This window comes from Herpailurus yagouaroundi, unplaced genomic scaffold (genome assembly GCF_014898765.1).
Source record: "Herpailurus yagouaroundi ecotype Mexico unplaced genomic scaffold, PumYag 213, whole genome shotgun sequence".
Classification (NCBI taxonomy): Eukaryota; Metazoa; Chordata; class Mammalia; order Carnivora; family Felidae; genus Herpailurus; species Herpailurus yagouaroundi.
The window spans coordinates 4,905,409-4,931,805 of NW_024412444.1; the positions used below are offsets into that span (position 1 = coordinate 4,905,409).

Genomic DNA, 26,397 nt, shown 5'->3' on the forward strand with positions numbered 1-26,397 from the left:
GGGGGGGGGGGCGGTGCCTGGGTGGCTCGGTCGGTTGAGGATCTGACTCTTCATTTCGGCTCATGATGTCACGGTCACCGTCCCTAAGAGCGAGCCCTGAGTCAGGCTCAGTGCTGACAGCACTGAACCTGCTTGGGCTTCTCTCTCTCTTCCTCTCTCCCTCTCCCCACCCTGCCGCACTGCCCCCCACCCCGTGCTTGTGTGCGTGTACACATGCACATGCGCGCGCGCTCTCTCTCTCTCTCTCTCTCTCTCTCAATAAATAAACTGAAAAATATATATATTTTTTAAAAAGGGGAGCACCTGGGTGCCCCAGTTGACTGATGCGGCGTCTGACTCTTGATTTCAGCTCAAGTCATGATCTCAACAGTGAGATTGAGCCCCACATCTGGCTCTGCACTGACAGTGTGGAGCCTGTTTGAAATTCTCTCTCTTTCCTTCTCTTTCTGCCCCTCTCTTGCTCTTATGCACCTGTGCTCTCTTGCGTGCATGCTCTCTCTCTCAAATAAACTTTTAAGAAACTTTAAAAAAAATTTTGGGCAGGGTGTCGTGGATGGTTTGGGGGGAAATGAATGGAGCCCATGCAGTGTCCAGCTCTTGCCAAGGCATCCAGGGATGCGAAGCCTGGAAAACCCCACGGCCTTGGTGGCCTCTGGGACATCGAAGGAGCCCTCACACCCATCGCCTTGATGTTCCTGCCTGCAAGTGGGGGTAAGGCAACAGAGAGCCCCCGTACAGATACTCTCAATAGGTTGATGTCTATCCCTTTTATCACGTGCCCTCCCTTTTCACACGTGAGCCTGTTGGAGGAAATCATACATTGTCTCTTTCACCCCAGGTACTCGGTGCCTAAAATAATGCCTGATGCCGATTACTCGTTCTGTGAAACAGATGTTACCTGAATAGACCATCACATTGGTCTTGTACTGATCCTCGTACAAAGTCCCTCCCTTCTCCAGGGAATACCTTGCCACTCAGAGAGGATCAGAAACTCCACTCGCTTGCCACAGGTAGTAAGGGGCAGAGCCAGGATTCACACCAGCTGTCTCTGCAGCCTCAGTGCCTGTTTGGGCTCTTCCTCCTCCACCCCTCTTTCTTCTCCGGTGACCCACCCAGGCTATCAGATCCAAGGAAGCCGACTTGGCATATGTTGGAAGTACACGCCACATGCATCACACAAGGCCCTTTCATTCTTAGGGGAGGGAAGTTTCTTCTAATCTCAGGTTGACTCTGGTGACTAAGGGATTTCTCTTTTCTCCACCTCCAGTTTCCCCATCCCTGCAGGAAGCAGGAAACTTCAAAGGCTAACTTTGCCCCGTCAACAGTCTCTGTTTATCTCTGGCTCTTCTCACTCTTCGATCCTGGCCAACAGCCCACGTGGCGAGAACCACGTTTCCTCTACTCCCTCCAGTGGCCCCCGTGTTCCTGTGCAGTATTACATGCCTGGACACTCACCGGTGATATTCATTCAGCGGGTATTTATGGAGTGCCAGCTATATGCCAGGCCTTTTCCGGGCGCTGAGGGACAGCCACGAGCAGACCAGTATCCTTCCCCTTACAAAGCCGACATCGTAGCAGAGGATGCTGTTAACAGTAGTGTGAATGCAGACGACTTGCAGAAAGTGATGTGTGCTAGAGAAGCAATAAAAAAGGGTGATATGGTTTAGATCCAGAGAGGACAAACGTTTTCTGCAAAGAGCCGCACAGTCATTATTTTAGGCTTTGGAGGACATATGTAACCTCTATCACAAATACTCTGATGCTGTAGTGGAAAAGCAGTCAGAGACAACCTGTGGGTGAATGGGCATGTGACAGTAAAACTTGGTGTAAAAGAAGTAGTCAGTGGGCCTGATTTCACTCAAAGGCTATCGCTTCCTGGTCCCTCATTTAGAGAAGCTGCTTTAGATGGGGGGGCCAAGGAAAGCATCGTTGAGGAGATGACATTTGAGCCGAGTTGTTGCTCCAATTATTACTTGTAATGTTTTCTAGTTATTTGGAGAGAGGGAAAGAGAGAGCAAGTCAGGGAGGGGCAGAGGAAAAAAGAATCCCAAGCAGGCTCCATGCTCAGCAAGGAGGAGCCCAACACAGAGCTCGATCTCACGAACCTTAAGATCGTGACCTCAGCCGAAATCAGGAGTCAGATGCTTGACCAACTGAACCACACAGGCTCCCCTCAGGCTGAGCTGTTCCTTAGACGACCCACGTTTTGTCAGCCTCGTCCAGTGGTTTTTCAAAGTAAGGGTCCCGTACCGCTTGGGAACTTTCCTAAAAATGCAGACTCCAAGGCTCTGTCCCAGACCTACTGAACCAGAACTCTGAAGGTGGGCCCACCATTCTTTTTGGACTCTAGGTGTTTCTGATATGTGCCAAAGCTTGAGAATGGCTGCTCGAGGGTCGTGGGAAAAGCCGGTGTTCGGAACACATGGAGCCACATCTTGGCTCTGCCCGTTTTTAGCTCTGTGACCTTGAGTGGACTGAACTTCGCTTGTTTTGTCTTGTAAAATGAAGAGACTCTTGCCTAAGTCTGAAGTAGCTATGAAGACTACCTAAATTTCTCTTTAAAATGCCTAGGGGATGCCGACCCCTAGCAGGTCCTCATCAAATGGTACCTACTGTCGTCACCATGACCGTTATTTGGGTCTTTAAGACACTGCAGCAGAGTTGCCTGGGGGCAGTAGTGGGATGAACCCCCAAAACTACCCCCTTCCATCTCTGGCATCTTGCCCCTGACTGACGTCTCTTGGACACAGCCTGAAGACAAGGTTGTTAATGTTAAAGGGGAATTCACGATGCTTTTAAAACCCTTTTACCGGCCCTGCTCCTCAGCCCCTTGCTTGGCCTGTTGACCCAGAAAATGCTCCGGTCCCTGCTGTTGCAAAGCCATGAATTTTACAGCTGTGACTCACCCCTGGGCTGGGTCCCCAGTGTCAGCACCCAGCTTTGCAATTCACTACAGGCTATTGACAGTTTAGTCTTTTTTTAACGTGCGAAGCTATTTATACCAAGAGGGACAGAGGCCGGTAGATCTGGGGGAAGGGAGAGACGAATGACAAAGTGGTTCATCTCTCTGGGCCCGCTGGGTGGTTCTGGTTCATAAGACGGGAATGCACCATCTAATAGCCCCTTTAAAAACCCCACAAACACCATCATTAGAGTCACCAGCCGTTTGCACTATCATCTTCGTTTCATTATTCCATCAGCACATGCTGAGCTCAAAATGGAATTTCATGGCCGCAGTAAGGCACACCGCTCTCCAAGTGGATTGGATTACATTGCTTCCAAGCGGCCTCTCCTGCGTTCACCTTCGCCGTCACTCATCCCAGTGCTTTCGGTGCAGCATGAGACGTGAGTGGGGAAGGGAGGCAGAAGGAGGCCCAAAAGCAATCTCCTGCATAGTTCTCAGGAAACCAGTCACATCGACGATGCCGTGTTGATCTTGGCTCCATAAATGCAGTGACATCATCACATGGCAATGGGAAATATGCCCGTGCACAGTATTCAGTAAAACTGCCTGTTAATGAACTTGTTTTCAACAGAACTGTCAGAGATGGGCCTAGAAGCTGGGTTCAGGCTTCAGGGCCTTTGCCGGATCAAATCAGCAGTATTGCGGCCAAGTTCTACCAGCAGGGCCTTGTCAAGACTTGTGTCCAGAGTGTGATGCCTGAGGAAACCAAGGCTCGTTTGCAAACACAGGAAAGGTTAGCTGCCATTGGATTTTCCAGCTCTCAAGACGGATGGCCTTTATACTAAATGCATTCTGGGATCCTCAAGATTGCGAGTGGGCCTCAGGACTTGGACTTGCTGCCTGTGTTCACTGCTGCCTGCCCTTTTTGCGGACTGTGTAGCCTACCCTGTGAGCTGGTGTGACAGTTGATTTACTATCAAGATGATCTCTGCCTTATGACTCGTGAGATATTTTGAGTAGTTTCATGGGATGGTTGGATGAATCTACCATCAAGCCCACTGATAACTAACTTTCTCCACCTGTCCATCCGTTCAGCTATACGCTCATACCCTCACCCATTTATTCATTTGACAGTTATTTTTTAAGTAATCATTACCTGTAAGCCCTCGGTCCAGGTGTGATCCCGGTGTGGCTGTTTTCCAGGAGCTTCCCAGCTCCTGTCTTGAGATTTTGCATGGTATGATGTGGACTCATTTGCAGGCAGATGTAGACAGTCCTCTTTGTGGAAGATCCACAGAGACTTTAGGCTTTGTGTTGGTCTCCTGTGGCTTCCATTTTTTTCACTTCCATTTCGTTCTTCTTGGCTCGTGGTATTCCCGAGTTTGAGCACTGACATTCACTAACTCTGTGTTCAAATCCCAGCTATGTTGCTCCCAAACATTGACCAAGGTAATCCGCCTTCCTGGACCTTCCTTTCATCATCTGAAAACCAAGGATATCATTATGTAACTATAGCATGGTTGTAAGGATTGAATGAGACAATACTTTAAGCATGGAGCTTTAAAAATGGCTGCTTTTAGCTTTCTTTTGAATAGGCAAAAATTGGTCAATTAATGGACCAATGGATAAATTGTGTTGTATTCGTACAGTAGAATACTATTCTGCAATAAAAAGGAATGGACTTTTGATAGATGCAACATGAATGAATCTAAAAATCTTTATTCTCAGTGAAAGAAATCAGACCAAAAAGTTACACACTCGAGGATTCCATTTATATGAAACTCTCGAAAATTCAATCACTAGCAGATCAATGGTTATTTAGGGATAGGAGAGTTGGGGAGAGTGGGAAGGAGGAAAGGCAAAAGGGAAGAGGAACCTTTCAAGGATAATAGGGTTTTTTTTTCTCTCTTGTGATCATGCTGATGATGGCTTTGTTGCTATATATGTGTATATGTATATCAAGTTTTATCAAGTTATGTTCTATGAATATGTGCAGCTTATTATATTTCAGATACCTCAGTCAAATGAACTAATGAATGAATGAACAAACGGACTTGCTCTTTAGCAGATAGGAAGGCAAGCATCTTCTCATTCCAATGGTGAGGTCTTCCTAGAGTTCCACGGTTGCCTCAGAAATTAAGTGAGCCTTTTGGCCAAGTACTGTCAGAAAGAATTTGCTTAGTATTAATTATACACAATAAAAAGGAGATTTGGGACAAAAACTCGTCAACATCCAGATGGATGGCACTGAAAACTCAGTCCCACAAACTGGCTCATTTCATCATCTCTGTAAATTCTCTATGACAGTGCTTAACATGTAGTTGGTACTCAGTAAGTACCAGTGGTGGTTGTTACTGCTATGGCGCCTAGAAAGACTGATTGAAACTCAGTGATCAGCTCTTGTTAAGAGAAGCTAATTACTCAGGAAATTGCTAAACCTGCATTTCCTGAAATGCATGCATAAATTCATAAGCTCTCGCTTGAGAGAAGATCAGGGCTGCCACATAGAGTTGTACAGTTTGTGCACTGCACAAAGGTGCCCGGCCTAGGGGGTGATTGGAGGCTGATATTCACCTAGGCTCTGATGACTCCCAAAAGGCGGAACACATCTTGTTTAGCATAAGACACCTTGCAGCTCACCTTGCCGTAAGGCAGGACTCTATCTCGAGAGATTGGGGGCTTTTTCTAATTTGTAGTTGGGAGGGTATCTGTAATTTCCCTGAAGGTACCGAAAAGTCTAGCACCAACCTGTAAAGGACTGTGAGCATTAACTAGCTCAGCTCATTGATTACTTTATTTCTTATTTCCCTGCAATCCTGGGGTTCTGGGAAACCTCTTGTTTGACTCTTGCCAAAGAATGTTAGAAGAGGTGGTGTTTCCATTGAGTAAGTGGTAAGGGACAGGAGGGAGGGTTTTTTCCCCAGTTCTCATGGTCAAGATTGTGAACACCCAATGCCCTTTTCTAGTTTCTCCTTCCTCTTTCACATTTAACAAATCATGGCAAGCATCAGAGCCTTGGACAGAGAGGCGGGAAGGGATAAGAGCTGAAATACCAACCAACTAATTTTGCGAACGACTTGGCAACTCTCTTCCTGTTTGAGGGAGAGGTTCAAATCGATATAGATAAATTTGACCTTGAGTTTGTTCATGGTTATGAAGCATCCGTCTTCTCCTGAACTCCAGTGCTGTGTGGATCATCAAGAATTCATCTGGATGATGAATATTTCATAAGAAACAATTCTGGTGAAATAAGATCAGTGGGTGGTCTTTCCCAAGCATAGGGATTGAAAGCCATCTCTATGGTATCAGACACACTTGGGACCTGATGCACATCTGCCTCTCCCTGGCTGTATTTGTCATTGGAGCAGGTGTTTTGTTTTTTTGTTTTTTGATTTTTGTTTTTTTTTTTGCCTTGGTGAAGTCATTTTTCTTCATTTACAAAATGAAATTGTAATGGTTCCTGCCTTAGAGGGCAGCTAACACCTGGCATCTCAAGAAGCTTTAAATAGAATTACCGATTGGAAGTCCAATTGGTGTGAATACACTTTACCTGGAAAAAACCATCTGAGATAACAAAACTGGGATCTCCGTCTGATAGGGGAGTGAAATGGTAGTCTAGAGAATGGGGGAGAGGGTGGACAGACACAAGAACTATAGAAATAAGACCACAGATATTATTGAACCTCAGGGTGCCTGGGTGGCTCAGTCGGTTAAGCATCTGACTTCAGCTCAGGTCATTATCTCATGGTTTGTGGGTTTGAGCTCAATGTCAGACGCTGCACTGATAGCTCAGAGCCTGAAGCCTGCTTCAGATTCTGTCTCCTTCGCTCTTTGCCTCTCCCCTGCTTGTGCTCACTCTCTTTGTCAAAAATAAATAAACATTACAAAAAAAAGAAATGATTGAACCTGAACCTTGTGTTTGATGTTTAAGAACGCGACATGGGAGAAAGTGTATAACTTTGCACATTGTCACATGGAGCCAGAATTTAAGGAGTAGAGTTTATTTCCTTTACCAGTCTTCCCCCTACAACATCAGGGAAAATACTTAAGGACTGTAGAGGAGGCAGATAGAAACAGGGGCATTCAAGTCCAGAAAGAACTATGAATCAGAAAATTTCAGTTTCAGACAGTGGTCTCTAAGTGACCTTGACCAAGTTCCTTAGCACCTTATAGCTTCTGTTTCTCATTTAGAAAATAAGGATGTTAAGTATGTTCTTCCCAGTATAAAGTAAGAATAAGGAAGGTAATGTTTCTAAATTGTTAGGAAAAAATGTGATAGTGAGCAATAATCACTATTGATGTGATATTCTCTGTCGCCTTCCTAATTTTTTTGCCTTTTTGATCTTCTGTTGCCTGAGAGAGGTATCTTAAAATCCCTCATTGTATTTATGGGTTTGTTTATTCTTGAATTTCTGTTTTTGCTTTATATGTTTTGTGGCTGTATTTTGGGTGCCTGCAAGTTTATTTTTCTAGATTTTTCCTTTGTTTTTGTAACATCTCTTTTTAGTGTTTTTTGCATTTGATTTACCTTAACATGGAAATCATTTGTATGGTTTTTAAAAAGCTTATGAATGCTGCATGAATAATATTGTCCTAGAATATAAGTAGTGGTCCAGTGGCTATTACACAGTGATCGACAAATGTATCACTAATGATGCTGAAGTGACCAAGGATCAGTTAATCACACGTAAAATTTCTTTTTTCACTACTAATTATATTCACTTAAATTCTGGTTTGTACAGTATTAACATTGCACACTAGCCTCCTTTGGATGAATAATAGCAAGCAAGAGTATGCTTTTTCATTCCTTTATTTCAACCTTTTCTCATGGTTGTGTTTTAAGTAAGCAGCACATGATGGATATTGTGTTTTACTTCTAAACTGATAATCTTTTCATCCGTGGATATAATATATTTACATTTGTTGTGATCACTTAGATAATCATTACTACCACTTTTTTGTTGGTTTGTGTTTGCCATCTTTTTTCCTCTCGCTTTTTCTATTTTCTTCTACTTTTGAGTAGAAGCTTCTTTCATGTTCCTTCACTTTAGGAAAACTATAGACTACGTTCCTATTTCTCTAGTGATGGCCAACTACTTCCTCACATCCAACCACACTGGACCCCTTGCCGCTGTTCAAGTACCATGAGCTTCTTTCAGCCTCACGGTATTTACACGTCATTCATTTTTAACAAGTATCCGTGTTTCCATCCTTCTGATTATGACAGGGAACTTAGGTGATGTACTTTTAGTAGCATTTCTTAGCTTTTTTTTCCTCCCATCTTGAATAGCCTGCATCTCAGTATGCTGTTTCAGCCTCCTCACTTGAGTTCGTATTTGCCCAAGCCTCGGTAAAACAGTTTAAAAACAAAATCATATGAATATTAATAATTTTGAGATCATTTCCTGTTTAGTTTATATCCTTATTTCCTTTTCTTAACATAGATAAGAACAGACGTGGAAACTCCCCATTTTGATAGGTTTGCTTTCTAAAATATCTATGAGGGGCGCCTGGATGGCTCAGTCAGTTGAGCGTCCGACTTGCACTCAGGTCATGATCTCACGGTCTGAGTTCGAGCTCCTCGTCAGGCTCTGTGCTGACAGCTCAGAGCCTGGAGCCAGCTTTGGATTCTGTCTCTCTCTCTGCCCCTCCCCAGCTCGCACCCTATCTCTCTCTCTCTCTCTCTCTCTCTCTCTCTCTCTCTCTCTCTCAAAAATAAATCAACATTAAAAAATACTTTTTAAATATATGAGTAAAATTAAGGCTTTTCTTTCCCTTTTAATCCATTTTCTGCTGATTCCCAAAAAAGGTTTAGAGGAGTGTTCAGTAAACTAAAACAAGAGTAAAGAATGGTATAGGCAACAAGGGAAAATACCGTAGTCATCACAGAAGACCAAGGCTACGTGATACTACCACAACTGGATGCTGTTGTTGGCTAACACATAACAACATCCACTGTTGTTTGCATGAGACTGTGATCACATGCGGATGAGCATTGTTTTACGCCAGATGGTCAGGAATGTCAGGATGTTGAAGAGTTCCCTCCAGAACTGACTCTCTGGGTCTGAGCCTCGTTGACATTGGGTTCTCTTTTCTTGCAGTTATTGACTAACACTTTTGAATGCTTCTCGTACCTCTTCTAGAATGATCAGGAAACTGCCTTGAGTAAGGAAGAGGTGCTATATCATGGAAATTCTATGATCTGTGAAATGTTATGTTATGCCCCGAGGCTCAACAGTCAGGAGAAATAACTTGCCCGATTATCAGTGGCGATTTATCTTATGGGTCTTCTCTGTGAACATCTGAGTTCCCACATGCTCGTTTGTTATAGATGCTGATGGCTGGGGCCAGTGTCTCCTTTGGAATCTTTAATTGTCTTATTCAAAACAGAAGAACAGGGGCGCCTGGGTGGCGCAGTCGGTTGAGCGGCCGACTTCAGCCAGGTCACGATCTCGCGGTCTGTGAGTTCGAGCCCCGCGTCAGGCTCTGGGCTGATGGCTCAGAGCCTGGAGCCTGTTTCTGATTCTGTGTCTCCCTCTCTCTCTGCCCCTCCCCCGTTCATGCTCTGTCTCTCTCTGTCCCAAAAAATAAACGTTGAAAAAAAAAAAAACAAAACAAAACAAAACAGAAGAACAGTTATAAAAATACTTTAGTGTAAGTATAGATATACTGTCTGGCTCATTTTTTTCCCACTGATTTTCACCATAATTTCAGAGAAGTGTTACTGCTGAAAAACATTTGGTCCCAACATGTGATAAAAATTACCCTCAAGTAGTCAAGTTCATAGAGACGGAAAAGAGAATGATGACTGTGTGGTGGGAGCGGGAATTGGGGAGTTAATATTTAATAGGTATGGAATTTTAGTTCAGAAAGATGAAAAAGTTCTGGAGATAGATGGTGGTGATGGTTTACCAACATGGTATTTAATGCCATTTAAAAATGGTTAGAGCGGTAAGTTTTATATTATATGTATTTTACCACAAAATAAATACATAAAATGACAATAAACTAATAAAATTTAAGAATATACTCTCAGGAATTGGAGCAATTGCTTCAAGGACCACGCGATCTTTGTTGAGGATAAGCCTGAACACATTAACTTCTGTTGCATAGACCTCAAAGAAATAAAACTTTGTCAAGCTGAATCGGTTCATGCAATCCTTACCATGGAACATTTTCAAAGCATGCACATTACCAAGTAACTTGGTTGATTTCCACCTTCTTTAGATTCCATTGGATCCATGTCATTTTCGTGATTAAGCAGCCATTCTAGCCTGTTCAATGTTTAAGGCTTTAGCAGGAATCTGCAGCTTGAAGAGTGAACTGTGACCACCTTGGCCATTGATTCATAAAATACTCAGGGCAGAGTGTAATCCTGTGACTAACTGATGAAGGCGGTGGGGAGAAGTGGAAAGAGAATGAGCTTGGAAATGAGACCTAAACTTGAATCCTGGCGAAAGCTCCTTACTCCTGAACAGGTCAAATAGATTATAATTTCCTTGGATCCTCAGTATTTGCAAATTTGCCTACTCATCATCAGAATTTGTTATCCCCAAAATCAATACCCACAGCACTTTTGCAGTTACCCTGAGACACATGTAGAGGGACGAAAGATTGGAATCACCCAGCATGTATGTTTGCCAGTTGAGGTTGAGCAAGGCAGTACTCTCCCTTTTGTTTTACCTCTCATAAAATGAAGAAGTATGCCTTTTGTCATCTATTTAGTGCTAATTGTTTTGCGTTTGTGCTTTTTCGTGGTGATGTCGCTGTATCAGATGCCCCTCAAGCTTAGTGCTAGAGTGCCGTCTCATGTTTCTGAGGGCAAAACACCTGTGAGATGTCTCATGGAGAATATATATGCCATAGATAATAATAGATCCCAACTCAGCGTGAGTTGAAGTGCTGTCGACTGTGGATTCACTGTTAGTGAATCAACTATATTATACGTAGTTAAAACCATTAAGACAAGGTCATAGATTGATCTACTGATAAAAATGTTGTGACCAGAAGCTGGCAGGAATCTAGTCCTGTATTTCCCCTACCTAGAAACAGTGGTTTACTATTCACTACTTCAGAGTGTGTTGTTGCTTTATAGAATTTAACTACCGTGAATACCAAGAATTGACCATGATTTCCTTTCCAAAAGCTAATACCTTGTTCACACATGATTCCATTCTTTCTCTGCTGTATCGGGTGGTAGGGTTGTTAACAAATGATTTACTCCTGTTTCTTCCAGTCACATGCAAATTATGCCCACGCAAATTAAGCACAACCATGTGACTTGCCTTAACCAATGAAATATACACAGAAGTCACGTAGTTCACATCCAGATAAAAGCATTTAAAATTTTTTTTTAGCATTCATTTTTGAGACACAGAGACAGAGCATGAGCTGTGGGGAGGGAGACACAGAATCTGAAGGAGGCTCCAGGCTCTGAGCTGTCAGCACAGAGCCCAACACAGGGCTCGAACTCAACGGACTGGGAGATCATGACCTGAGCTAAAGTCGGACGCTGAACCGACTGAGCTACCCAGGTGCCCCATTAAAAGCATTTAATTGCCGGTGTTCAGCTCCAGGCTTTTGTTTTCTCTGCTGCCATCATTGTGGGGCACATATTTTTTTTTTTTTAATTTTTTTTTTTCAACGTTTATTTATTTTTGCGACAGAGAGAGACAGAGCATGAACGGGGGAGGGGCAGAGAGAGAGGGAGACACAGAATCGGAAACAGGCTCCAGGCTCTGAGCCATTAGCCCAGAGCCCGACGCGGGGCTCGAACTCACGGACCGCGAGATCGTGACCTGGCTGAAGTCGGACGCTTAACCGACTGCGCCACCCAGGCGTGTGGGGCACATATTAATACAGAGCCTCAGTTACCTGGGACTCTGCCTACTCATGTCAGAGAATTAGCGTGAGTGAGAAATTAAACTGCGGTATGGATAAGGGTTTCATATACAGAGTGTATAAAGAACTCCTATAACTCAGAAACAAAAACAATTTAAAAAATAGGCAAAGAACTAGAATATAGAGACTTTTCCAAAAGAGATAAAGACATGGCCAATAAGCACTTGAAAAGATGCTCAACATCATTAGTCGTTAGGGAAATGCAAATCAAAACCATAGGGAGATACCATTTCCTTCCTACTAGAATGGCTATAATTTTTTTTAGGCTTATTTATTTATTCTGAGAGTGGGGGGAAGGGCAGAGAGAGAGGGAGAGAGAGAGAATCCCAACCAGGCTCTACGCTGTCAGTGCAGAACCCAACTTGGAGCTCAATCTCATGAACCCATGAGGTCATGACCTGAGTTAAAATCAAGAGTTGAATACTCAACCACCTGAGCCATGCAGGTATCCTGGATGGCTATAATTCTTGAAAATGGAAAATAACAAGTGTTGGTGAGGATGTAAAGAAATGGGAGCCCTCGTACGTGTACATTGCTGGTGGAAATGGAAAACACTACAGCCAGTGTGGAAAACAGTTTGACAAGTCCTCACGAAAATGAAATATATGATCTAGCAACTCCCCTCCTAGATATATACCCAAAGAACTGGAAGCAGAGATTCAAACAAATACTTTACATTGAAGCGTGATTCACAATAGTCGAAGGGTGAAAACAACCCGAGTTGTATCACTAGTTGAATCAATAAACAAAATGCGGTCTATTCATGCAGTGGAATAGTATTCAGCCATAAAAAGTAATGGTGTCCAATAGATCTACAATATGAGTGAACCTTGGAAAAATTATACTAAGTGAAATAAACCAGAAAAGAAAAATATTGCATGATTGCCCTTAGATGAATTATCCATACTGGGTATATTCATAGAGGCAGAAAGTAGATGAGAGGTTATAAGAGGCTGGAAGAAGGGAGAAAAATGGAATTATTGCTTAATGTAAGGTAGAGAGTTTCTCTTGAGTATGATGAAAACATTGAGGTAGTAGATTACTGTGGTGGCTGTACAACATTGCGATTGCGATTAATGCCACTGAATTACACACTTTAAGATAATTAAAATGGCAAATCTTAAATATGCTTTACCACAATAAGAGCATTAAGAAAAAAAAATTTTTAGGTTTATTGATTTATCTTGAGAGAGAAAGTCCAAGTGGGGGAGGAGCAGAGAAAGAGGGAGAGAGAGAGCAAGAGAATCCCAAGCAGGCTCTACGTTATCAGCGCAGAGCCTGATGTGGGGCCTGAACTCAGAAACCATGAGATCGTGACCTGAGCTGAAGTCAGACGCTTAACTGACTGAGCCATTCAGGGGCCCCAAGAAAAATGTTTTTCTAATTACAAAATGACTGTGGTGCGGAGCCAGTAATATTTTGTGGTTTGTTACAGTGGCATATTCTAGCTCATCCTAACCAAACCTTTTTTTCCCCCCATCTTTTTCTCTAAAATAGCATAGTATTGACCATGAGTTTTATGACCATATCTAACCTTGAACCTGCAGGCTAACCTTCACTGATCTTTTGGCCTCTCAGAACGGGGAAGACTAAATACTTGCAATTCTGTCCATAACGCATTTGAAACTTAATGGAGTGGGCAGTGTAACTCGGGCTGAGGGTAGCCATGGCGGTCAGAAATACTTGTTTTGTAATATATATGAAGCCCCTTAGTTTTCCTACTTTTTTATGGGCTCATAACCATCATTTAATGTGCAGAAATAAAACTGCCTTAAATTAACTGATTCCAAATAAAGATCACCAACCTGTATTTTAAAATGGGTTCCAGGGGCACCTGGGTGGCTCACTCAGTTGGGCATCCAACTACGGCTCAGGTCATGATCTCGCGGCTTGTGAGTTCGAGCCCCGCGTCGGGCTCTGTGCTGATAGCTCGGAGCCCGGAGCCTACTTATGATTCCGTCTCCCTATCTCTCTGCTCCTCCGCTGTTCACACTCTGCCTCTCCCTCTCTCAAAAATAAATAAACATTAAAAAAAAAAAGCTTTTTTAAAGGAAACAAGAAGGGAGCAAAAGAAAAGATATACAAAGGGAGGACAAAAATGTTGGCACATGCATGGAAGGAATGTGGAAAGGACTAAGAGAGTGAGAACTATAAATGTTTCGAAGTATGTATCAGCTAAGGTAGATGACTTGGCCCAATGTGCTATTTGCCAGAACCATCAAAGAGCTAGCATGGTGTTTACAGGCCTTCTACTGTGTTTACCTTTTTAATGTTTATTTATTTTTGGGACAGAGAGAGACAGAGCATGAACGGGGGAGGGGCAGAGAGAGAGGGAGACACAGAATCGGAAACAGGCTCCAGGCTCTGAGCCATCAGCCCAGAGCCCGACGCGGGGCTCGAACTCCCGGACCGCGAGATCGTGACCTGGCTGAAGTCGGACGCTTAACCGACTGCGCCACCCAGGCGCCCCTGTGTTTACCTTTTTAAAGAGAGTTTGCCAAAGAAACTGACAATGTAAGTTTCTGACAGTGGTATGATGGAAGTGGCTGACCTCACAAGATCTAGTTGGTCAGTTCTCAGGAATTCTATAAGCTGACTGTTAAATCCAGCCATTTTTTAAAATATCTTTTTTGGGGCGCCTGGGTGGCTCAGTCGGTTAAGCGTCCGACTTCAGCTCAGGCAGGTCACGATCTCACCGTCCGTGAGTTCGAGCCCCGCGTGGGGCTCTGGGCTGATGGCTCAGAGCCTGGAGCCTGCTTCCGGTTCTGTGTCTCCCTCTCTCTGCCCCTCCCCCATTCGTGCTCGGTCTCTCTCTGTCTCAAAAATAAATAAACATTAAAAAATAAATTAAAAAATAAAATAAAATAAAATCTCTTTTTTAATTGTATTTTTCTATTTTTTTTTTAAGTTTACTTATATATTTTGAGAAAGAGGGAGAGCAGGGGAAAGGGAGAGACAGAATCCCAAGCAGGCTCTGTGTTGTCAGTGCAGAGCCTAATGTAGGGCTCGATCTCACGAACTGAGAGATCATGACCTAAACTGAAATCAAGAGTCAGACACTTAACCAACCGAGCCACACACGTGCCCCAAATTGAGCCATTTTTAAAACTTAATTGTATAAACCTATATTAAAAACAAAGCTAATAGATACTGAGAACTTATCACTTCATAATTACTTTCCTGTGTTTCACCATTATCTGTGCTTTTGGGTTTATTTTATCTGTTATACTGCTGTGCATCTCTTCCCAGCCGTGCAGGTAGCTCAGAATCATCCACCCCAGCATTGTTTCCACCATGGAAATTGGCAGGGGTACACATTTATGGATTTGATTTCTTGTTCTTTGACACTTAGTAGTGTTTTTGTCTGCCTCTGATGGCTCTGGCATTATTTTGACTTTGCTTTATGGTTACTTACATACTTTTCTTGTAACTCGTATATAACTTCATTCATCCAGGAGGAGTTTCTTATTTGTATACGTGTCCTTTCCGCAAAAGCTCTGAACAGTTCCTTGCATATAGTAGACTGTCTTGTCTACTCTGCTGGGGCTTCCATAATAGAATACCACGGACTGGGTGGCTTAAACAGCAGACATTATTCCTGGACAGTCTTGGAGGCAGGAAATCCAAGATCAAGGTCCCGGCAGAGTTGGTTTCTGGTGAGACCTCTCTTCTTGGCCTCCGGATGATTGCCTTCTGGGTATGTCTTCTCATGGCCTTTTCTCTGTGCATGTACACTCTGGATGTCTCCTCCTCTTCTTATAAGGGCATCGGTTCTTTCTGATGACAGCCCCACACTCTGACCTCAGTTAATTGGAATCATCTCTTTAAAGTCTCTGCCTCAGGGGCGCCTGGGTGGCGCAGTCGGTTAAGCGTCCGACTTCAGCCAGGTCACGATCTCGCGGTCCGGGAGTTCGAGCCCCGCGTCAGGCTCTGGGCTGATGGCTCGGAGCCTGGAGCCTGTTTCCGATTCTGTGTCTCCCTCTCTCTCTGCCCCTTCCCCGTTCATGCTCTGTCTCTCTCTGTCCCAAAAATAAATAATAAATGTTGAAAAAAAATTTTTAAAAAAAATAAATAAATAAAGTCTCTGCCTCCAAATACAATCACATTGGCGGTTAAGGGGTTTACCATATGAGTGGTGTGGGGGTGGGAGGCGGAGACACGATTCAGTCCGCAACATAACACAGACATCTATCACTTATGCATTCAATTGCTTCAAAGCTAAGAAATAGAGCCTTCCCTGTGCCTTGCCTCTGTACTAGTCGCATTATATCATTTGAGCCTCATTGCAATACATTAAGGTAAATATTATCATCCCCATTTTACAGATGGGCATATTGACTTTATAAGAGATAATGTAACTTGCCCAACTCTGTACAGATGGGGAGTGTTCAATCCGGTATTTAGACCCAAACAGTGTGACTGCAGGACCCAAACAAGCACTATAAGAAACTACCGTCCTGCTTTTTCCTTACATATGTATGGGTATATTTTGTCTAAAGGCAATATTGAAACTGTTACCAAAAAAATAAGTAAGCAACTGTTGGGGAATTTTTAGCCTGTATGCAAATGTGTAGACATTCTTCAAAGAATGTTTTGGTAAAACTGGGGTAGGGGAGTCTTTATGTAGTTGCAGTTTAAAGGGGACGTGTTTAAACCCCAGGGTCTTTCATTTCTGGGGCCTCTTCTTTAAGACAGGATAAAGTAACTGTCAGGTAATGCTCCAAACTAAATGAAAGGTATTTTCTAACTAAACAGTGAAGTTTAATACTGTAAGTAAAAGATTTTAAGAGCTTAAAGGTTTGGGAAGAGAGCGAGTGTGTGGAGCTAGCAGGCCTAGAAGCAGAACAAGTCATGTGACTTGGGATTATAGGAGCTGCTGGAGGACGTAATGTGATTATTTTCTTTCATTTGAACAAAGTCAATTCAGCTTGAAAGAAAATCTCTGACTTCACATGCAAATGGGTGTTGGTTTGGCCCCTTCCTCTTAAAGAAACCGTCCCTTGGCAGTTACTCCATCCTTCCTTTTAGCCTCTTCTCCATCCCCCCACCCCAGGAATCATCAGGGACTAAGGAAGTGCTTTGATGGGGTGAAAGGGAAGCTCTAAGAGTTTTACTCGGGGCCCCTCCGGAAACCTCACCTGTGTGTTCTCTTGCTCCATGTCTCTCCCAGTCCTTCGATAAACCGGAAAGGCAGGAGGATGTACAGCGTGCATTCCCTCAGCAAACAGGTGCTGAGTACCTGCTAGGTACAAGATACTCCTCTGGGGGTGTATCGTGAGCCAAATCCCGGGTATTCGCGTTCTAGAGGGAAGAGAGAGAAAATGAACTAGTAAAGTATGCATCAGCAAATGGTAAGTTCTCTGAAGAAAAGCAAGTTAAGGGTTTACCACTTTCAGCACTACTGACACTTCAATCCAGATTATTCTTCGCCGTGGAGGCCCTCTTTTGTACTGTAGGAGTTTTAGCAGCCTCCCCGCCCTCCAGCCGTGTGCCACTAGCCTGCCACGTTTGCACACGCACACACACTCCAGTTGGAACAGCCATAAATGTCTCCAGACATTGCTAAATAACCCCTGGGGGTCAACATTAGCCCCAGTCGAGAAGCCCTAGTCTCGAGACTGAGAGGTGGGGGTGCTGATTTATTAGGGTAGTCCTCTCTGATCGGGAAGACCTCTCTGATGAGGTGACCTTTGAGCAAAGACTGGAGGAAGTGTGGATGGGCGTCACATAAATATCTAGGGGGAAGAATGTTCCTGGCAAAGGGAAGAGCTAGTGCAAAGGCCCTGAGGTGAGAGGAATATCAAGGAGGCCATTGGGAGTGGAACTGGACCCCAGGAATATAGTAAGCAATATGATCAGCCAGTGTTAAGGAGGCATGATCATAATCTTTATAGTGAAGACTCTGGCTTTGAATCAGAGAGGAATGGGAAGTCATGAAACGTTTTGAGAAGAACACTGACATGACCTGGTTAATACTCAGATAGGGTTATTCTTGCTGCTGAATAGAGAATCACCTGCAGAGGAGCAAAGGTGAAAGCCAGAGTCCAGAAGCAGCCATGGCAGCAATTCGAGTGAGCACTTAGTTGTGGCTGGACGGTCCTATAGGGGTGGGGGAAAGCGACTGGATTCTGGATATGTTTGAACCTACATCAGGCATGATTTTATGTTTCGTCTCATTGGGAGAAGAAAAAAGGGGGGGGCAGCCTTTGAAATACGCTTCTTTGAAAATGCCTCCAATGAGCTTTAATTCCTGATTTTTGATCCTAATCCTATGGGACTTGAAGCATGATGGAGGTACTGTGTAGGCATTAGATATTAGACTGTTATTTCCTACATTACTTCCTGAGTAAACCGATTAAAATTATAATGTGGGTCTCTAAGAGAAAAGGAGAGGAGCCGAACTTGGTACAGTTTTACCTCTTAGATGCCACTCAACACCACTTTTCTCCTCTTGCTTGGGTAATGAAATTCTGGCCAGTGGGGGCACAGTGAACAAATGGCCCTTAAAAGCAGCCCATCACCACTTGCTTATAGCTGTGATGCTCCCCAGGTGTTCTCCAGGTCTCCATTTCAGGACTCGCGTGCACTTTTCATAAAAATCTCCACGTGCCGCAGATTCAAGCAACATCTTTCCCTTCTCTGTGGCACCTGCCTTCTGAGACCTCGGGCATTTTCTAGATATTGCCTCCCTGAATTGAGGTAGATTAACTGAGGTTCCAAGTTTCTCAAACTGCAGGAAAGGGAAAATATGAAATAAGGTCCAGTCTTCCAGTTAGTCTCTGGGTTAAGATGGGCTTTTGTAAAGCCTTTCAAGTATGTCAGCCCACATCAGAGATTACACGTCAGGAGATTTTGCCTTCACCTTGTGGAGTCACATCTGCCTTCCTCTTAAGCTGGTGTATCTCCTGATGTGGTGTCAGGTGTTTATTAAGAATTCTGGGCTTTTTTTTTTAAGACCCAGAAGAATAAAAATGGGGATAATGTTGAATAAGGTCCTCCCGTGATTCTGCAGTACGCTAACTCTGAGAACCAGTGCTGTATCATTTAGAAATTGCCGTCTGTTCCTAGTAACTGAGACTGCAAGTAAAGAAGTCATTTATTTCTCTCATTGATGAAATAAGTTCAGAGATAGGCAATCCAAAGCTGTTATGGTGTTCCGTGGTATAATAAAGAACTTCATGGTACAAAATGGCTGCCGGAGCTGTAGCCATTGTTGTTACATTCCAGACAGGAAGCCATAAGAAGGGGGAATAAGCCAAAAAGGCTTTTGCCAACTGCTTGGCCTGCTTTGAAAGAACTCTCCTAGGAGTCACATGCTATGTGTCATTGGCCAGAATTTATTTGCGTGCCCATTCATAGTTACTAGGGAGTTGCAAAAATATTATTCTAAGTTGGGCATATTGATGCTTTAAGTAAAATTTTGGCATTCTTATTAAGGAAGAAAAGGAAAAAGGATATGGGTAGACAGCCATCTCTGCCATACTCCCTTATACCATCATTCCATGGGGTTGTGGAAAGACAGTTTAATTGGGGGTACATCATTTTTTAACTACTGCCTGTTCATTTTGGACCATATTTTGGTTATCTTATGAAGAACACGAAAGGAAAATGTGTTCATCATATATGTGGTCAGTCATACATACTGGGCATCTACTATATCTAGGTTTTTTCTGTTCCTTTCCATCCATCTGCCACTGTCTTTTTCCCTTGATAAAGAAGGCCAAGAATCCACCAAAAAAAAAAAAAAAAAAAAAGGGAGAGGATGAGGAAGCCAAGTCCAAAAATGACTTTTCCACTTTTTAGCTGTGTGATGCTCGGTCTAGTGAATACAATGTACCAACCTCCAGGGTGTGGGGAGGGTGCATGAGATATTGTATACAACAACACTTTGCCCATCAGAGTCACTAAATACATAAATATATTCACTGATCCTTTCCTTCATTGAGATGGTAAAGAACAGTTGAATCTGAGATCAACCCAGAATATCTCATTTCTTTGTTGGGTTCCCATTCTTAAAAAAAAAAAAAAAAAATGGATGCTTTTGATATGGAAAATGACCTGCCCCAAAATAGGAGCGCTTTGCCCTTAGAATTTCTCATCCTTGCCAGAGCTGGTGGTATCCCCCTTCTTAAACATATATGTATGTGGGTATAGCAAGAGACGCCTGCAAAATTAGGTGATACTGAACAGAACAAGTTCCTTCCCATCTTCTGAGCCTCCTGGATGTCCTGGAGAGCAGAGGAATATTAACATTTACCTGGCAGCCTCATGGGGTTGGCTGTTGAGGGAGAACAGTTGCATGACTCTAAAACTCTCAAAATATTCTCCCAGGCCCACCAGCAGGGGCATCCCATAAGGAAGGGTTACATACAAATGGAAACCATAGGGCTCCACCCCAGTCCTGCCGAATTAGAAATGTGTGTTTTAATAAGCCTTCCAGGTGGTTCTGATGCCAGCTAAAATTTGAGAACCACTGCTCTAAATTAAGCACTTTGCACGCTTTGTCTTTCTTTAATTAGCACACTTTTCTTTCCAACGGGGAGTCATTTGACTCCCTGCCTTCCGTCTCTGCCCAGGCAGAAATGCTGTGAAATGTGCAGTTGCTTCTAACAAACCCAGTCTTTCAAACTGGGTGAGGCCTTGCTTTGTAGATTTTATTTGCACACTGACTAAAGCTCTTACAATCCATCTTGACAGACACTGAAATTATTGCCAAACCTCACCGCTGGGAGTGACACCTTAAACAAAGGCCTTCAGCAATTTCTTTGTCACGGGCCAGCTGATTGTGTTCAAAATGCTTTTATTTGGGGGTAGTGTACCTCATACACCTCAACCCAGGGCAGTAGCACAGGGCACCCCTACCTGAGCGATGAGTAAATGGAACAAAGTTTCTAGCACATTCCATAGTCCTGCTTTCGGAGAGTGATGCTCCAGATACACAGGAGGAAAACGTTATCACCATACCAGGTAATAGCTTGGAAATGGTCATCCTTGGCAAAATTCTATTGGACTTGATTATTTACTCGTGAAAATTAACTAGGGAAACATGGTTGGATGAAAATGAGCAGTCTGCAGTATTTTCAGGGGTGGTACCAGATTTAATTTTTGTACTGCCAGAAAGTATACTAAATATTTCTCCCTTACCGTTGGTTTGCTTAGTGTTTGTTTTGGGCTACATGGTAGTTTTATTTTGGAGGATGCCAGGGGAATCTCCAATGCAGCAGTTCTATGTTCAGCCAGAGACAGAGTGGGAATTGAAGAGAGGAGTTTCTCCATCATTCCCGTCCCTTTGCTCGAGGAAGAGCTTGGAAAGGCCAGCCCTTGAACACCAGGAGGGGACACACCAGCCAAGCAGCGGCAGGACCACTGGAAGGGGTTGAAGGACCAACTCATTCCCCTTCCTCAGAGCAAGCCAGAGTGCCTACCGTGTGACACGGGGATGCTTTGGAAGGTTGTTAATTTACCAATGAACTCATTAGCTGTCTTGGTTTTAATAATGGTGCATTTCACTTGGGGTGCCTGGGTGGCGCAGTCGGTTAAGCGTCCGACTTCAGCCAGGTCACGATCTCGCGGTCCGTGGGTTCGAGCCCCGCGTCGGGTCTGGGCTGATGGCTCAGAGCCTGGAGCCTGTTTCCGATTCTGTGTCTCCCTCTCTCTCTGCCCCTCCCCCGTTCGTGCTGTGTCTCTCTCTGTCCCAAAAATAAATAAACATTGAAAAAAAAAATTTAAAAAAAAATAATGGTGCATTTCACGAGGTAAGTTTTTAAGTCGTCCACCAAATGGTTGACTGCCTTCTGAGAAACTATTGTTCGTGCATCCTGTATTCATGGAGTTACTGAATGCTGGTGGAAAGGATACATTTTCAGCAGTGGTGATCAGTGGGCTTGAAACCTAACCGACAACACAAGATGCCCAGCCAGGGAAGATGGAGCTATGTTCTTAAGAGTAGTCACTGCCTCTGTTGACTTTGGAATTCTAAGTCTTTAGGGTGGACGTCAGCACGTCAAGGTATTTATTTAGCTAACTGTCTCTGGAGTTCTCCAGTCAGGGCCACCTCTGCTTCTGCCCAGCCCTGTCGTGTTGGGACTCCTGTATCTCCAGTCTTAAAACAGGGTGGAAATGGGGCGCCTGGGTGGCGCAGTCGGTTAAGCGTCCGACTTCAGCCAGGTCACGATCTCGCGGTCCGGGAGTTCGAGCCCCGCGTCAGGCTCTGGGCTGATGGCTCGGAGCCTGGAGCCTGTTTCCGATTCTGTGTCTCCCTCTCTCTCTGCCCCTCCCCCGTTCATGCTCTGTCTCTCTCTGTCCCAAAAATAAATTAAAAAAACATTGAAAAAAAAATTAAAAAAAAAAAAAAAAAAAACAGGGTGGAACTTCTCCATTCCAGTCTGCAGGTGTAGACCTGGCACAAGATGGGGTAAGCAGGGTCCTTCTCTGGCGATTTCGAAATTGAGCAAAGTGAGTCATTCTAGGATGGATCTGAAGTGAGGTTGTGTAAATTCGGGTGCTATGGGAAACCTTAAACTTTGAGAAGCCAACAGGCAGAAGGGAAGAAGACAGAGGATCAGAGATCAGAGGACACTGGGCATAGAGAGATGAGAATCCCTCACCAGACACCTTCCAGGTACAGGTTCCATTTCCTCATGAGGCCCTCCTACACCACTGGGTTTCTCGAGACAACAGCACATCATTACAGTAATTTGCACTTTTTTTTTTCCCTCTGAAATCAGACTAGCTTAAATATCATCTTTCTCCCTTGTAGCCTTCTTTCTTAGACTAAGATGGGTGGGGGCCTCGGGGTGTGGTCTCGCTCTGCAAGCTGACAGCGTTGCTGTATCTCTCAAAATGGAAAAGAGAGGCCAGGAAAATCCGGATTGTTCCCTTTGGAGCACGCAGGCTGGATAATAGACTCACCACTGTGCATTCATGTTATTTATTGTTTTGAGGTCCAGGTACCCAGCCTTTGCCTCATTTAATTGCCGTGGTCCTATGATGAGGATTCTTAGAGGTTATGGAGCTCACTCAGGAGCACGGAGATGAAAAGTGACAGAGCCATGCGTGGGGGTTCTGGTCTACCTGGCCAAGCTGCAGAAGAGGCAGAGAAGGTCCCAACCGGGGTCAGCCCTGGACAGTATCAGCAAAGGCTTGGCTCAAGGTGTCGCAGTCACAGGGGCTCTCAGGGATACCTGTGCTCTGGGCAGTGAAGAGGCGTATCTGAGAAAGGAGAGGCTCCATCAAGCTCAAATTGGACTGTTATCAAGCGTTTGCAGTGATTCCTTTCTTATTAGCATCTGTCCTAAGGTTCTGTCACTAGGGTAGGAGTTGTAAAAATGTCGGAGGGATAATGAGGCAAGGCTTTGCTCCAAGCAGTCTCTCGGCGTGGGACGTAAGGCCCATTCCCCAAGACACAGTGCTCTGTTTTCTGCCTGCACTTACCTGCTACAGTGTATGGTGCCCGGATTCCTCTGAGCGCAAAATGGCGTGCCAGTCTCTGATGGGCCCGTGGCCAGCTTCTAATCCCAAACTAACTCGTGATCTGGGCTTTCATTTCTTCTCCGAGAGAATGCTGATAACCTGTGGGCTGCTTTCAAAACCCAGAGCCCTTCCTTCTCATCCAGGACGTGGCTTCCCGCCAAGTCCCTCTGGCAAGGCGTTGCAGGGCCCTGTCTTGAGAAACCACCTAGTCTGTGACGAGCAGTCTATATGGTTGACTTTGAGGTTTGCTGAAGACTGTGGTAGCCACACATGATGGTGAATGGTTACAACCATTTTTTATGAAAATAAGGGTGGCTTTCGCATTTTGGTGAGACCTTGTCCCTGCAAAGCCTTATTTCCACCCCCCCACCCCCCCACCCCCCCCACCCCTGCCTCACGCTTTAACAGTTATGGTTTAGTTTCTGGAGATCAAAGTAGACAGAGATTTTTAACTCTTTGCCCCAGCATTCCCAAAACAAATGTTCACGTCCAGGGCTCCCTGAACTCAAAGGAATTAGACCAAGTTTGTGAAGTGGAACAAATATGATGAATTCAGAGCCACAAGTCTTCTGTCTTCTCTGTCTTGTTGAATGAATACCTTGTTTTGCAAGAGCTGGTTGTGATGCTAAGAGATAGTTGAAAAGAATTTTCCATGATGTCATCTGAGCTTGTGAGGTTTTTTTTGTTTTGTTTTTGGCTTCTCCTATATAATAACATACCTTCCGTTTTGGCCGATTTTTTCTTACCCTAGCTTTGCATACAGCTGGATAGTAGAATGTCTGTTTTGTTTTCCCCAGGCAAATCTAGATGCTTTCTCAAGTCTTTGTTAGAGATGAATGAGCCTCAAAAAGTGCAAGGATATGTCCTAACAGTTTTAAAGAGGAGCATTCTAGGATGTGCAAAAATACTCATGTTAATGACAATTTTTAATTACATACTCAGTATCCCAGATTTAGTGACTCTGTTTTCCGACAGATGTGAGCTGCTACCTGCCCTTACAAAGAGCTCAAAACCTAGAGGGCTTTTCATGTAGGTGGAGGCTGAGGGACCCAGCAGCTCACCCAGTGCCAGAGTCTGACTCTGGCTCCAGTGTGAGGCAGGCACTGACACATCCCTTTGGCTAGGGAGGCACGGAGCATGCCGGAGACTCACAGGGAAAATGGTAAAGTTGCTCTCTCTCTCTCTCTCTCTCTCTCTCGGGGGGGGAGCCTGACGACAAAGCCCTACCAGCCTATTTGCCGAATTCTCCTCTTCTAGAAAGCGTGATGGCTTTGTTTTCCCCCCTGCAAGAGAGGGAAAACCCCAGGAGGGGTGATTTGCCCCACTGCCTCTTCAAGGATGAGTCCGTCTGCTTGCAGTGAGAAACGCATATGCCGTTGAGTCTCAGAAGGGTGGAGAGAAGGGGGAGTAGAAGAGTAGATGGTGCCCCGCTGCCGGAATGACCCTCCCAGGGAGTGGGAATGGGCAGGTGGTTTGAGTAGTGGGCATGTCAAGTGATCCCTGTGCTCTCCATCCCTCAGGTTCACCAGTACTATAGCTGTCTCCCAGAAGAGAAGGTTCCTTATGTCAACAGTCCTGGAGAGAAACTTCGGATCAAGCAGCTATTACACCAGCTGCCGCCACATGACAATGAGGTAAGGGGCTAGCGGGGCCTTAGGAAGACTGTGCGCGGGAGCTTCTGTGAACTGTCACCTTCTTCATAATCAGAATGCTGTGATCCATGAGCTCTCCAAAGAAAAACTCCGGTGCATTCGTTTTAGGCTTTAGCTTCCTTAATTAGGGCCAAGAGAAACTGCCCCACACTTTCTGGAGAGAATTCTCGAAAGGCAGATCTCATTATGGACTGGACTTGCCTCTCTGCCTGGTGCTGCTAGCTAGTTTGGGGTAACCAGGGAGCCTTAAAAGTTAAAAGCTCAAGTCCAGGTTTTCAGTGAAGAAGAATGAGCTAGTTGCCAGAGTCCCTTAGCTGATGGCAGTTCCCTGGGCCAGTTCAAGCCCTGCAAAAACCCTGTGATTCTCTGGAATTTTCAGCATTGTTTCATGTTAAACGAGTGTGCAAGTTTTCCACATTATGCTGCCTTAGAAGTCACATGTCCAGATCTGCAGCTCTCGAACGTCTGTGTTTTTGTCGTTTAAAGGCCATCTTGCCGGGTCACCGTTTATACACGTGGAAGAATGGCTTGCAGGCCGTTGGTTTTTTTTTTTTTTCTGGACCTAGACAGTAGGCACTGTAAGCAGGCATTTCTTATCTCCGAAGTCAGATGGCCCATAAAGGGAAATACGTGAATGCCTCTTTAAAAGATCATCCTGCTTGAGGGGTTTAGGTTTATAAACTAGAAATTAATTTTTAAGTATCTGGTTTTTAAAAACAGTCCTCCTCTAGAATGGACTTGTCCACCTAACTCTGACTGCATGCGAAACAAAAACATAAATTTAAATTGAAAGGAGAAATAACCCCTTAAGAGAGCTGGGTGGACCCCAGCTTTCTACCAATGGCTCCCACCCACAAGCCGGATCTCCAGGGGAAGGAGTAGGTACTATTTTATTATTTATATTGCCATATTCAGATCAAATGGGATAATTCAGATGCCTGAAAAATAAATTTGAGTAAGTGAAGCGAAAGCTTAAAAAATTGAAGCACGTCCCTAGAAAGAGAGCCAGTTTCCTGCTGCTCATTTGGACTTCATAAAACAAATACAAACAGTGTTTCCTCTTTTAAAGCTGAGAGCGAGCACTGTAACCCGATGCCCAGCTAACTAATTTGGAAGTGAAAATGCGGGTTTTTACAAGCAGGAGAGGGTGTGCCTTTCTTTAAAAACACATCCATAAAATGTCAGCTGTGTCACCATATATTCTGGGCTGTTCGGGTCACGGCAGTGTCCTCAGGGACATCCACATGAGGACTTTTTTTTTTTTTTAAACTCTTTTTTACTTGATAGAGCAAGGTTCTCTGTTCTCTGCTGTTAATGATTTATTCCATTTACAGTTAACTGTGGTTTCATGAAAAGAGGCCATTCAAATTCCTTCTTCCTGTTGGTGAGATTTCCTTACTCATGAGCCCGTGAGCAGATTTCGCCCATTTGACATGGCCCTTTGGAGGACAAAGAGTGATTCTCAAA

General features: G+C 44.2%; 1 protein-coding gene across 5 annotated transcripts in view; it reads left to right on the forward strand.

The window, feature by feature from the left end:
- Positions 1–26,397, forward strand: part of PRICKLE2 (prickle planar cell polarity protein 2) — a 332,250-nt gene that overhangs the window by 245,925 nt on the left and 59,928 nt on the right. For 4 of the 5 annotated variants that reach the window (XM_040454532.1, XM_040454537.1, XM_040454535.1 and 1 more), the window contains one exon: positions 24,799–24,912. In XM_040454532.1, coding sequence (XP_040310466.1) covers positions 24,799–24,912 — 114 coding nt within the window. Of the gene's footprint in view, positions 1–24,420; positions 24,441–24,798; positions 24,913–26,397 lie in introns of those variants that run through there. The other variant, XM_040454536.1, reaches the window with a different exon arrangement.